At 35.8% G+C, this 15,151-nt stretch overlaps 1 protein-coding gene across 50 annotated transcripts in view; it reads right to left on the bottom strand.

The window, feature by feature from the left end:
* Window positions 1-15,151, bottom strand: part of LOC114659757 (mucin-2-like) — a 144,384-nt gene that overhangs the window by 36,660 nt on the left and 92,573 nt on the right. For 18 of the 50 annotated variants that reach the window (XM_051935042.1, XM_051935045.1, XM_051935076.1 and 15 more), the window contains one exon: window positions 10,682-10,717. In XM_051935042.1, the coding sequence (XP_051791002.1) occupies window positions 10,682-10,717 (36 nt within the window). Of the gene's footprint in view, window positions 1-248; window positions 285-1,951; window positions 1,988-5,942; window positions 5,979-7,647; window positions 7,684-10,681; window positions 10,718-12,011; window positions 12,048-15,048; window positions 15,085-15,151 lie in introns of all 50 variants that reach the window. The other 32 variants (XM_051934965.1, XM_051934999.1, XM_051935023.1 and 29 more) reach the window with 9 other exon arrangements.

Raw genomic sequence — 15,151 nt, 5'->3', positions numbered from 1 at the left:
AAGTCAATTTGGGAAAAAAGTTGAAGACGTGATATATGTGGGAAATGTTTCAGATTTGAAAAATGCCTAAAGAAGAGTTTACAATGAGAGCTAAGAAAAAAAACAAAACGGTGACAATCACAGAAATGGTCGCTAAATTATTAGTTCATTGATAAAGACAGATCTCAGAAATTCATCTCTGTTTACCATTTCGAAGAAAGACATATGCAAAATGATCTTGATTATTTATTTAATTGGAAAAAGTTTACCTGTTGTTATCACTGTTGAAGTTGTGGAGGGGGGTTCTGTTGAGAGGACAAACAAAAATGCTTTAAAAGGAGCATGAATGGATCTTTGAACATTTTCAAAGGGAAGTGAACAACATGTGGTGCATTTTTACTTTCTATTTAGTCTGTCCTAAAGTAGATGTAAAGTGAAGTGAGAAATGTTGACTATCAAGATATCTGACAGAAACATATGAGACTTTTTCTGTTTCAAGATGTCAATATTCATAAGGACAGTAACTAAAAAACCTCACTTCCAACAGTACTTCGTATTCTTTATCAATATTGCTAAAGATAATAGAAAACAGGTGGCACGGTGGCGCAGTGGGTAGCGCTGCTGCCTCGCAGTTGGGAGATCTAGGGACCTGGGTTCGCTACCCGGGTCCTCCCTGCGTGGAGTTTGCATGTTCTCCCCGTGTCTGCGTGGGTTTCCTCCGGGCGCTCCGGTTTCCTCCCACATTCCAAAGACATGCTGGTTAGGTGGATTGGCGATTCTAAATTGGCCCTAGTGTGTGCTTGGTGTGTGGGTGTGTTTGTGTGTGTCCTGCGGTGGGTTGGCACCCTGCCCGGGATTGGTTCCTGCCTTGTGCCCTGTGTTGGCTGGGATTGGCTCCAGCAGACCCCCGTGACCCTGTGTTCGGATTCAGCGGGTTGGAAAATGGATGGATGGATAATAGAAAACACTGAACTGTAAATTGCACGCTGTTGAAAAAAATGAAAGGATCTTGACAGGCAGCTGTGTTGTACAAATGTACTCTAAAGGTAAGCAGGTTGTCCAAAGTCCAGTCAAAAGTCTGCCGAGACTAAAGGGTGCTACCGTTCTGACCGATGTTTTTCATACAACACTTCAATGATCTGATTAGTGACCGTTGTGCAATGTCCTGGGAAACTGCAAAACTTGGTACTTTCTCTTTGAGACAAGTTGTTAACTCGATGACTCGCATATGTACAGAGACGTATTTGTTTTCCATTGTTACAGAGTGCCAATTAAAACATTTAATTTCAACGCGAAATTAACGTAATTTGTAGCAATTCTACTGATGTAGACACACTCTGAAAAATGATATAAACAACTCCTGCTTTACTCTGACAAACAGAGCAATAAAAGGATAATTTTAATTCCACCATTCCTACTTGAATGATATATGGTGCAAAATTAAATGTTGTTTCTCGGTGAAAACGTAAATTTAAGCTAAAGATTACACAATATCAAAGGCTATGCTTCTTTCTTGTCTTTCTATCTACACTGACAACTGAAGAGCACATACCAATTAGAATATATCAATGTTAATTTGCTGTTGCAAATATAAAAAGTACTGTTTCTCAAGTTAGATGTTCAGTTTCATACGACTTCAAATAATGTAAGATAAACACATAATAGAGAAAATAAACTCATTTGTATGTTTATCTGGAAAGAACATCTTTTGTTACACCTTCTGTAAGTCAATTTGGGAAAAAAGTTGAAGACGTGATATATGTGGGAAATGTTTCAGATTTGAAAAATGCCTAAAGAAGAGTTTACAATGAGAGCTAAGAAAAAAAACAAAACGGTGACAATCACAGAAATGGTCGCTAAATTATTAGTTCATTGATAAAGACGGATCTCAGAAATTCATCTATGTTTACCATTTCGATGAAAGACATATGCAAAATGATCTTGATTATTTATTTAATTGGAAAAAGTTTACCTGTTGTTGTCACTGCTGAAGTTGTGGAGGGGGGGTTCTGTTGAGAGGACAAACAAAAATGCTTTAAAAGGAGCATGAATGGATCTTTGAACATTTTCAAAGGGAAGTGAACAACATGTGGTGCAGTTTTACTTTCTATTTAGTCTGTCCTAAAGTAGATGTAAAGTGAAGTGAGAAATGTTGACTATCAAGATATCTGACAGAAACATATGAGACTTTTTCTGTTTTCAAGATGTCAATATTCATAAGGACAGTAACTAAAAAACCTCACTTCCAACAGTACTTCGTATTCTTTATCAATATTGCTAAAGATAATAGAAAACACTGAACTATAAATTGCACGCTGTGGAAAAAAATGAAAGGATCTTGACAGGCAGCTGTGTTGTACAAATGTACTCTAAAGGTAAGCAGGTTGTCCAAAGTCCAGTCAAAAGTCTGCCGAGACTAAAGGGTGCTACCGTTCTGACCGATGTTTTTCATACAACACTTCAATGATCTGATTAGTGACCGTTGTGCAATGTCCTGGGAAACTGTGCAAAAATTGGTACTTTCTCTTTGAGACAAGTTGCTAACTCGATGACTCGCATAAGTACAGAGACGTATTTGTTTTCCATTGTTACAGAGTGCCAATTAAAACATTTAATTTCAACGCGAAATTAACGTAATTTGTAGCAATTCTACTGATGTAGACACACCCTGAAAAATGATATAAACAACTCCTGCTTTACTCTGACAAACAGAGCAATAAAAGGATAATTTTAATTCCACCATTTCTACTTGAATGATATTTGGTGCAAAATTAAATGTTGTTTCTCGGTGAAAACGTAAATTTAAGCTAAAGATTACACAATATCAAAGGCTATGCTTCTTTCTTGTCTTTCTATCTACACTGACAACTGAAGAGCACATACCAATTAGAATATATCAATGTTAATTTGCTGTTGCAAATATAAAAAGTACTGTTTCTCAAGTTAGATGTTCAGTTTGATACGACTCCAAATAATGTAAGATAAACACATAATAGAGAAAATAACCTCATTTGTATGTTTATCTGGAAAGAACATCTTTTGTTACACCTTCTGTAAGTCAATTTGGGAAAAAAGTTGAAGACGTGATATATGTGGGAAATGTTTCAGATTTGAAAAATGCCTAAAGAAGAGTTTACAATGAGAGCTAAGAAAAAAAAACAAAACGGTGACAATCACAGAAATGGTCGCTAAATTATTAGTTCATTGATAAAGACAGATCTCAGAAATTCATCTATGTTTACCATTTCGAAGAAAGACATATGCAAAATGATCTTGATTATTTATTTAATTGGAAAAAGTTTACCTGTTGTTATCACTGTTGAAGTTGTGGAGGGGGGTTCTGTTGAGAGGACAAACAAAAATGCTTTAAAAGGAGCATGAATGGATCTTTGAACATTTTCAAAGGGAAGTGAACAACATGTGGTGCATTTTTACTTTCTATTTAGTCTGTCCTAAAGTAGATGTAAAGTGAAGTGAGAAATGTTGACTATCAAGATATCTGACAGAAACATATGAGACTTTTTCTGTTTTCAAGATGTCAATATTCATAAGGACAGTAACTAAAAAACCTCACTTCCAACAGTACTTCGTATTCTTTATCAATATTGCTAAAGATAATAGAAAACACTGAACTATAAATTGCACGCTGTGGAAAAAAATTAAAGGATCTTGACAGGCAGCTGTGTTGTACAAATGTACTCTAAAGGTAAGCAGGTTGTCTAAAGTCCAGTCAAAAGTCTGCCGAGACTAAAGGGTGCTACCGTTCTGACCGATGTTTTTCATACAACACTTCAATGATCTGATTAGTGACCGTTGTGCAATGTCCTGGGAAACTGTGCAAAACTTGGTACTTTCTCTTTGAGACAAGTTGTTAACTCGATGACTCGCATAAGTACAGAGACGTATTTGTTTTCCATTGTTACAGAGTGCCAATTAAAACATTTAATTTCAACGCGAAATTAACGTAATTTGTAGCAATTCTACTGATGTAGACACACCCTGAAAAATGATATAAACAACTCCTGCTTTACTCTGACAAACAGAGCAATAAAAGGATAATTTTAATTCCACCATTCCTACTTGAATGATATTTGGTGCAAAATTAAATGTTGTTTCTCGGTGAAAACGTAAATTTAAGCTAAAGATTACACAATATCAAAGGCTATGCTTCTTTCTTGTCTTTCTATCTACACTGACAACTGAAGAGCACATACCAATTAGAATATATCAATGTTAATTTGCTGTTGCAAATATAAAAAGTACTGTTTCTCAAGTTAGATGTTCAGTTTCATACGACTCCAAATAATGTAAGATAAACACATAATAGAGAAAATAACCTCATTTGTATGTTTATCTGGAAAGAACATCTTTTGTTACACCTTCTGTAAGTCAATTTGGGAAAAAAGTTGAAGACGTGATATATGTGGGAAATGTTTCAGATTTGAAAAATGCCTAAAGAAGAGTTTACAATGAGAGCTAAGAAAAAAAACAAAACGGTGACAATCACAGAAATGGTCGCTAAATTATTAGTTCATTGATAAAGACAGATCTCAGAAATTCATCTATGTTTACCATTTCGAAGAAAGACATATGCAAAATGATCTTGATTATTTATTTAATTGGAAAAAGTTTACCTGTTGTTATCACTGTTGAAGTTGTGGAGGGGGGTTCTGTTGAGAGGACAAACAAAAATGCTTTAAAAGGAGCATGAATGGATCTTTGAACATTTTCAAAGGGAAGTGAACAACATGTGGTGCATTTTTACTTTCTATTTAGTCTGTCCTAAAGTAGATGTAAAGTGAAGTGAGAAATGTTGACTATCAAGATATCTGACAGAAACATATGAGACTTTTTCTGTTTTCAAGATGTCAATATTCATAAGGACAGTAACTAAAAAACCTCACTTCCAACAGTACTTCGTATTCTTTATCAATATTGCTAAAGATAATAGAAAACACTGAACTATAAATTGCACGCTGTGGAAAAAAATGAAAGGATCTTGACAGGCAGCTGTGTTGTACAAATGTACTCTAAAGGTAAGCAGGTTGTCCAAAGTCCAGTCAAAAGTCTGCCGAGACTAAAGGGTGCTACCGTTCTGACCGATGTTTTTCATACAACACTTCAATGATCTGATTAGTGACCGTTGTGCAATGTCCTGGGAAACTGTGCAAAAATTGGTACTTTCTCTTTGAGACAAGTTGCTAACTCGATGACTCGCATAAGTACAGAGACGTATTTGTTTTCCATTGTTACAGAGTGCCAATTAAAACATTTAATTTCAACGCGAAATTAACGTAATTTGTAGCAATTCTACTGATGTAGACACACCCTGAAAAATGATATAAACAACTCCTGCTTTACTCTGACAAACAGAGCAATAAAAGGATAATTTTAATTCCACCATTCCTACTTGAATGATATTTGGTGCAAAATTAAATGTTGTTTCTCGGTGAAAACGTAAATTTAAGCTAAAGATTACACAATATCAAAGGCTATGCTTCTTTCTTGTCTTTCTATCTACACTGACAACTGAAGAGCACATACCAATTAGAATATATCAATGTTAATTTGCTGTTGCAAATATAAAAAGTACTGTTTGTCAAGTGAGATGTTCAGTTTCATACGACTTCAAATAATGTAAGATAACACATAATAGAGAAAATTATCTCATTTGTATGTTTATCTGGAAAGAACATCTTTTGTTACACCTTCTGTAAGTCAATTTGGGAAAAAAGTTGAAGATGTGATATATGTGGGAAATGTTTCAGATTTGAAAAATGCCTAAAGAAGAGTTTACAATGAGAGCTAAGAAAAAAAACAAAACGGTGACAATCACAGAAATGGTCGCTAAATTATTAGTTCATTGATAAAGACAGATCTCAGAAATTCATCTATGTTTACCATTTCGATGAAAGACATATGCAAAATGATCTTGATTATTTATTTAATTGGAAAAAGTTTACCTGTTGTTGTCACTGCTGAAGTTGTGGAGGGGGGTTCTGTTGAGAGGACAAACAAAAATGCTTTAAAAGGAGCATGAATGGATCTTTGAACATTTTCAAAGGGAAGTGAACAACATGTGGTGCAGTTTTACTTTCTATTTAGTCTGTCCTAAAGTAGATGTAAAGTGAAGTGAGAAATGTTGACTATCAAGATATCTGACAGAAACATATGAGACTTTTTCTGTTTTCAAGATGTCAATATTCATAAGGACAGTAACTAAAAAACCTCACTTCCAACAGTACTTCGTATTCTTTATCAATATTGCTAAAGATAATAGAAAACAGGTGGCACGGTGGCGCAGTGCGTAGCGCTGCTGCCTCGCAGTTGGGAGATCTAGGGACCTGGGTTCGCTACCCGGGTCCTCCCTGCGTGGAGTTTGCATGTTCTCCCCGTGTCTGCGTGGGTTTCCTCCGGGCGCTCCGGTTTCCTCCCACATTCCAAAGACATGCTGGTTAGGTGGATTGGCGATTCTAAATTGGCCCTAGTGTGTGCTTGGTGTGTGGGTGTGTTTGTGTGTGTCCTGCGGTGGGTTGGCACCCTGCCCGGGATTGGTTCCTGCCTTGTGCCCTGTGTTGGGCTGGGATTGGCTTCAGCAGACCCCCGTGACCCTGTGTTCGGATTCAGCGGGTTGGAAAATGGATGGATGGATAATAGAAAACACTGAACTATAAATTGCACGCTGTTGAAAAAAATGAAAGGATCTTGACAGGCAGCTGTGTTGTACAAATGTACTCTAAAGGTAAGCAGGTTGTCCAAAGTCCAGTCAAAAGTCTGCCGAGACTAAAGGGTGCTACCGTTCTGACCGATGTTTTTCATACAACACTTCAATGATCTGATTAGTGACCGTTGTGCAATGTCCTGGGAAACTGCAAAACTTGGTACTTTCTCTTTGAGACAAGTTGTTAACTCGATGACTCGCATAAGTACAGAGACGTATTTGTTTTCCATTGTTACAGAGTGCCAATTAAAACATTTAATTTCAACGCGAAATTAACGTAATTTGTAGCAATTCTACTGATGTAGACACACTCTGAAAAATGATATAAACAACTCCTGCTTTACTCTGACAAACAGAGCAATAAAAGGATAATTTTAATTCCACCATTCCTACTTGAATGATATATGGTGCAAAATTAAATGTTGTTTCTCGGTGAAAACGTAAATTTAAGCTAAAGATTACACAATATCAAAGGCTATGCTTCTTTCTTGTCTTTCTATCTACACTGACAACTGAAGAGCACATACCAATTAGAATATATCAATGTTAATTTGCTGTTGCAAATATAAAAAGTACTGTTTCTCAAGTTAGATGTTCAGTTTCATACGACTTCAAATAATGTAAGATAAACACATAATAGAGAAAATAAACTCATTTGTATGTTTATCTGGAAAGAACATCTTTTGTTACACCTTCTGTAAGTCAATTTGGGAAAAAAGTTGAAGATGTGATATATGTGGGAAATGTTTCAGATTTGAAAAATGCCTAAAGAAGAGTTTACAATGAGAGCTAAGAAAAAAAACAAAACGGTGACAATCACAGAAATGGTCGCTAAATTATTAGTTCATTGATAAAGACGGATCTCAGAAATTCATCTATGTTTACCATTTCGAAGAAAGACATATGCAAAATGATCTTGATTATTTATTTAATTGGAAAAAGTTTACCTGTTGTTGTCACTGCTGAAGTTGTGGAGGGGGGTTCTGTTGAGAGGACAAACAAAAATGCTTTAAAAGGAGCATGAATGGATCTTTGAACATTTTCAAAGGGAAGTGAACAACATGTGGTGCAGTTTTACTTTCTATTTAGTCTGTCCTAAAGTAGATGTAAAGTGAAGTGAGAAATGTTGACTATCAAGATATCTGACAGAAACATATGAGACTTTTTCTGTTTTCAAGATGTCAATATTCATAAGGACAGTAACTAAAAAACCTCACTTCCAACAGTACTTCGTATTCTTTATCAATATTGCTAAAGATAATAGAAAACACTGAACTATAAATTGCACGCTGTGGAAAAAAATTAAAGGATCTTGACAGGCAGCTGTGTTGTACAAATGTACTCTAAAGGTAAGCAGGTTGTCTAAAGTCCAGTCAAAAGTCTGCCGAGACTAAAGGGTGCTACCGTTCTGACCGATGTTTTTCATACAACACTTCAATGATCTGATTAGTGACCGTTGTGCAATGTCCTGGGAAACTGTGCAAAAATTGGTACTTTCTCTTTGAGACAAGTTGCTAACTCGATGACTCGCATAAGTACAGAGACGTATTTGTTTTCCATTGTTACAGAGTGCCAATTAAAACATTTAATTTCAACGCGAAATTAACGTAATTTGTAGCAATTCTACTGATGTAGACACACCCTGAAAAATGATATAAACAACTCCTGCTTTACTCTGACAAACAGAGCAATAAAAGGATAATTTTAATTCCACCATTCCTACTTGAATGATATTTGGTGCAAAATTAAATGTTGTTTCTCGGTGAAAACGTAAATTTAAGCTAAAGATTACACAATATCAAAGGCTATGCTTCTTTCTTGTCTTTCTATCTACACTGACAACTGAAGAGCACATACCAATTAGAATATATCAATGTTAATTTGCTGTTGCAAATATAAAAAGTACTGTTTCTCAAGTTAGATGTTCAGTTTCATACGACTCCAAATAATGTAAGATAAACACATAATAGAGAAAATAACCTCATTTGTATGTTTATCTGGAAAGAACATCTTTTGTTACACCTTCTGTAAGTCAATTTGGGAAAAAAGTTGAAGACGTGATATATGTGGGAAATGTTTCAGATTTGAAAAATGCCTAAGGAAGAGTTTACAATGAGAGCTAAGAAAAAAAACAAAACGGTGACAATCACAGAAATGGTCGCTAAATTATTAGTTCATTGATAAAGACAGATCTCAGAAATTCATCTATGTTTACCATTTCGAAGAAAGACATATGCAAAATGATCTTGATTATTTATTTAATTGGAAAAAGTTTACCTGTTGTTATCACTGTTGAAGTTGTGGAGGGGGGTTCTGTTGAGAGGACAAACAAAAATGCTTTAAAAGGAGCATGAATGGATCTTTGAACATTTTCAAAGGGAAGTGAACAACATGTGGTGCATTTTTACTTTCTATTTAGTCTGTCCTAAAGTAGATGTAAAGTGAAGTGAGAAATGTTGACTATCAAGATATCTGACAGAAACATATGAGACTTTTTCTGTTTTCAAGATGTCAATATTCATAAGGACAGTAACTAAAAAACCTCACTTCCAACAGTACTTCGTATTCTTTATCAATATTGCTAAAGATAATAGAAAACAGGTGGCACGGTGGCGCAGTGGGTAGCGCTGCTGCCTCGCAGTTGGGAGATCTAGGGACCTGGGTTCGCTACCCGGGTCCTCCCTGCGTGGAGTTTGCATGTTCTCCCCGTGTCTGCGTGGGTTTCCTCCGGGCGCTCCGGTTTCCTCCCACATTCCAAAGACATGCTGGTTAGGTGGATTGGCGATTCTAAATTGGCCCTAGTGTGTGCTTGGTGTGTGGGTGTGTTTGTGTGTGTCCTGCGGTGGGTTGGCACCCTGCCCGGGATTGGTTCCTGCCTTGTGCCCTGTGTTGGCTGGGATTGGCTCCAGCAGACCCCCGTGACCCTGTGTTCGGATTCAGCGGGTTGGAAAATGGATGGATGGATAATAGAAAACACTGAACTATAAATTGCACGCTGTTGAAAAAAATGAAAGGATCTTGACAGGCAGCTGTGTTGTACAAATGTACTCTAAAGGTAAGCAGGTTGTCCAAAGTCCAGTCAAAAGTCTGCCGAGACTAAAGGGTGCTACCGTTCTGACCGATGTTTTTCATACAACACTTCAATGATCTGATTAGTGACCGTTGTGCAATGTCCTGGGAAACTGCAAAACTTGGTACTTTCTCTTTGAGACAAGTTGTTAACTCGATGACTCGCATAAGTACAGAGACGTATTTGTTTTCCATTGTTACAGAGTGCCAATTAAAACATTTAATTTCAACGCGAAATTAACGTAATTTGTAGCAATTCTACTGATGTAGACACACTCTGAAAAATGATATAAACAACTCCTGCTTTACTCTGACAAACAGAGCAATAAAAGGATAATTTTAATTCCACCATTCCTACTTGAATGATATTTGGTGCAAAATTAAATGTTGTTTCTCGGTGAAAACGTAAATTTAAGCTAAAGATTACACAATATCAAAGGCTATGCTTCTTTCTTGTCTTTCTATCTACACTGACAACTGAAGAGCACATACCAATTAGAATATATCAATGTTAATTTGCTGTTGCAAATATAAAAAGTACTGTTTCTCAAGTTAGATGTTCAGTTTCATACGACTTCAAATAATGTAAGATAAACACATAATAGAGAAAATAAACTCATTTGTATGTTTATCTGGAAAGAACATCTTTTGTTACACCTTCTGTAAGTCAATTTGGGAAAAAAGTTGAAGACGTGATATATGTGGGAAATGTTTCAGATTTGAAAAATGCCTAAAGAAGAGTTTACAATGAGAGCTAAGAAAAAAAACAAAACGGTGACAATCACAGAAATGGTCGCTAAATTATTAGTTCATTGATAAAGACAGATCTCAGAAATTCATCTATGTTTACCATTTCGATGAAAGACATATGCAAAATGATCTTGATTATTTATTTAATTGGAAAAAGTTTACCTGTTGCTGTCACTGCTGAAGTTGTGGAGGGGGGTTCTGTTGAGAGGACAAACAAAAATGCTTTAAAAGGAGCATGAATGGATCTTTGAACATTTTCAAAGGGAAGTGAACAACATGTGGTGCAGTTTTACTTTCTATTTAGTCTGTCCTAAAGTAGATGTAAAGTGAAGTGAGAAATGTTGACTATCAAGATATCTGACAGAAACATATGAGACTTTTTCTGTTTTCAAGATGTCAATATTCATAAGGACAGTAACTAAAAAACCTCACTTCCAACAGTACTTCGTATTCTTTATCAATATTGCTAAAGATAATAGAAAACACTGAACTATAAATTGCATGCTGTGGAAAAAAATTAAAGGATCTTGACAGGCAGCTGTGTTGTACAAATGTACTCTAAAGGTAAGCAGGTTGTCCAAAGTCCAGTCAAAAGTCTGCCGAGACTAAAGGGTGCTACCGTTCTGACCGATGTTTTTCATACAACACTTCAATGATCTGATTAGTGACCATTGTGCAATGTCCTGGAAAACTGTGCAAAAATTGGTACTTTCTCTTTGAGACAAGTTGCTAACTCGATGACTCGCATAAGTACAGAGACGTATTTGTTTTCCATTGTTACAGAGTGCCAATTAAAACATTTAATTTCAACGCGAAATTAACGTAATTTGTAGCAATTCTACTGATGTAGACACACCCTGAAAAATGATATAAACAACTCCTGCTTTACTCTGACAAACAGAGCAATAAAAGGATAATTTTAATTCCACCATTCCTACTTGAATGATATTTGGTGCAAAATTAAATGTTGTTTCTCGGTGAAAACGTAAATTTAAGCTAAAGATTACACAATATCAAAGGCTATGCTTCTTTCTTGTCTTTCTATCTACAGTGACAACTGAAGAGCACATACCAATTAGAATATATCAATGTTAATTTGCTGTTGCAAATATAAAAAGTACTGTTTCTCAAGTTAGATGTTCAGTTTCATACGACTCCAAATAATGTAAGATAAACACATAATAGAGAAAATAAACTCATTTGTATGTTTATCTGGAAAGAACATCTTTTGTTACACCTTCTGTAAGTCAATTTGGGAAAAGAGTTGAAGACGTGATATATGTGGGAAATGTTTCAGATTTGAAAAATGCCTAAAGAAGAGTTTACAATGAGAGCTAAGAAAAAAAACAAAACGGTGACAATCACAGAAATGGTCGCTAAATTATTAGTTCATTAATAAAGACAGATCTCAGAAATTCATCTATGTTTACCATTTCGAAGAAAGACATATGCAAAATGATCTTGATTATTTATTTAATTGGAAAAAGGTTACCTGTTGTTATCACTGTTGAAGTTGTGGAGGGGGGTTCTGTTGAGAGGACAAACAAAAATGCTTTAAAAGGAGCATGAATGGATCTTTGAACATTTTCAAAGGGAAGTGAACAACATGTGGTGCATTTTTACTTTCTATTTAGTCTGTCCTAAAGTAGATGTAAAGTGAAGTGAGAAATGTTGACTATCAAGATATCTGACAGAAACATATGAGACTTTTTCTGTTTTCAAGATGTCAATATTCATAAGGACAGTAACTAAAAAACCTCACTTCCAACAGTACTTCGTATTCTTTATCAATATTGCTAAAGATAATAGAAAACAGGCGGCACGGTGGCGCAGTGGGTAGCGCTGCTGCCTCGCAGTTGGGAGATCTAGGGACCTGGGTTCGCTACCTGGGTCCTCCCTGCGTGGAGTTTGCATGTTCTCCCCGTGTCTGCGTGGGTTTCCTCCGGGCGCTCCGGTTTCCTCCCACATTCCAAAGACATGCTGGTTAGGTGGATTGGCGATTCTAAATTGGCCCCTAGTGTGTGCTTGGTGTGTGGGTGTGTTTGTGTGTGTCCTGCGGTGGGTTGGCACCCTGCCCGGGATTGGTTCCTGCCTTGTGCCCTGTGTTGGCTGGGATTGGCTCCAGCAGACCCCCGTGACCCTGTGTTCGGATTCAGCGGGTTGGAAAATGGATGGATGGATAATAGAAAACACTGAACTATAAATTGCACGCTGTTGAAAAAAATGAAAGGATCTTGACAGGCAGCTGTGTTGTACAAATGTACTCTAAAGTTAAGCAGGTTGTCCAAAGTCCAGTCAAAAGTCTGCCGAGACTAAAGGGTGCTACCGATCTGACCGATGTTTTTCATACAACACTTCAATGATCTGATTAGTGACCGTTGTGCAATGTCCTGGGAAACTGTGCAAAACTTGGTACTTTCTCTTTGAGACAAGTTGTTAACTCGATGACTCGCATAAGTACAGAGACGTATTTGTTTTCCATTGTTACAGAGTGCCAATTAAAACATTTAATTTCAACGCGAAATTAACGTAATTTGTAGCAATTCTACTGATGTAGACACACTCTGAAAAATGATATAAACAACTCCTGCTTTACTCTGACAAACAGAGCAATAAAAGGATAATTTTAATTCCACCATTCCTACTTGAATGATATATGGTGCAAAATTAAATGTTGTTTCTCGGTGAAAACGTAAATTTAAGCTAAAGATTACACAATATCAAAGGCTATGCTTCTTTCTTGTCTTTCTATCTACACTGACAACTGAAGAGCACATACCAATTAGAATATATCAATGTTAATTTGCTGTTGCAAATATAAAAAGTACTGTTTCTCAAGTTAGATGTTCAGTTTCATACGACTTCAAATAATGTAAGATAAACACATAATAGAGAAAATAAACTCATTTGTATGTTTATCTGGAAAGAACATCTTTTGTTACACCTTCTGTAAGTCAATTTGGGAAAAAAGTTGAAGATGTGATATATGTGGGAAATGTTTCAGATTTGAAAAATGCCTAAAGAAGAGTTTACAATGAGAGCTAAGAAAAAAAACAAAACGGTGACAATCACAGAAATGGTCGCTAAATTATTAGTTCATTGATAAAGACAGATCTCAGAAATTCATCTATGTTTACCATTTCGATGAAAGACATATGCAAAATGATCTTGATTATTTATTTAATTGGAAAAAGTTTACCTGTTGTTGTCACTGCTGAAGTTGTGGAGGGGGGTTCTGTTGAGAGGACAAACAAAAATGCTTTAAAAGGAGCATGAATGGATCTTTGAACATTTTCAAAGGGAAGTGAACAACATGTGGTGCAGTTTTACTTTCTATTTAGTCTGTCCTAAAGTAGATGTAAAGTGAAGTGAGAAATGTTGACTATCAAGATATCTGACAGAAACATATGAGACTTTTTCTGTTTTCAAGATGTCAATATTCATAAGGACAGTAACTAAAAAACCTCACTTCCAACAGTACTTCGTATTCTTTATCAATATTGCTAAAGATAATAGAAAACACTGAACTATAAATTGCATGCTGTGGAAAAAAATTAAAGGATCTTGACAGGCAGCTGTGTTGTACAAATGTACTCTAAAGGTAAGCAGGTTGTCCAAAGTCCAGTCAAAAGTCTGCCGAGACTAAAGGGTGCTACCGTTCTGACCGATGTTTTTCATACAACACTTCAATGATCTGATTAGTGACCGTTGTGCAATGTCCTGGGAAACTGTGCAAAAATTGGTACTTTCTCTTTGAGACAAGTTGCTAACTCGATGACTCGCATAAGTACAGAGACGTATTTGTTTTCCATTGTTACAGAGTGCCAATTAAAACATTTAATTTCAACGCGAAATTAACGTAATTTGTAGCAATTCTACTGATGTAGACACACCCTGAAAAATGATATAAACAACTCCTGCTTTACTCTGACAAACAGAGCAATAAAAGGATAATTTTAATTCCACCATTCCTACTTGAATGATATTTGGTGCAAAATTAAATGTTGTTTCTCGGTGAAAACGTAAATTTAAGCTAAAGATTACACAATATCAAAGGCTATGCTTCTTTCTTGTCTTTCTATCTACACTGACAACTGAAGAGCACATACCAATTAGAATATATCAATGTTAATTTGCTGTTGCAAATATAAAAAGTACTGTTTCTCAAGTTAGATGTTCAGTTTCATACGACTTCAAATAATGTAAGATAAACACATAATAGAGAAAATAAACTCATTTGTATGTTTATCTGGAAAGAACATCTTTTGTTACACCTTCTGTAAGTCAATTTGGGAAAAAAGTTGAAGACGTGATATATGTGGGAAATGTTTCAGATTTGAAAAATGCCTAAAGAAGAGTTTACAATGAGAGCTAAGAAAAAAAACAAAACGGTGACAATCACAGAAATGGTCGCTAAATTATTAGTTCATTGATAAAGACAGATCTCAGAAATTCATCTATGTTTACCATTTCGAAGAAAGACATATGCAAAATGATCTTGATTATTTATTTAATTGGAAAAAGTTTACCTGTTGTTATCACTGTTGAAGTTGTGGAGGGGGGTTCTGTTGAGAGGACAAACAAAAATGCTTTAAAAGGAGCATGAATGGATCTTTGAACATTTTCAAAGGG

This window comes from Erpetoichthys calabaricus, chromosome 1 (assembly GCF_900747795.2).
Source record: "Erpetoichthys calabaricus chromosome 1, fErpCal1.3, whole genome shotgun sequence".
Lineage (NCBI taxonomy): Eukaryota > Metazoa > Chordata > Cladistia > Polypteriformes > Polypteridae > Erpetoichthys > Erpetoichthys calabaricus.
The sequence above is the reverse complement of the archived record's forward strand: the minus strand, read 5'-3'. Positions and strand labels throughout refer to the sequence as shown.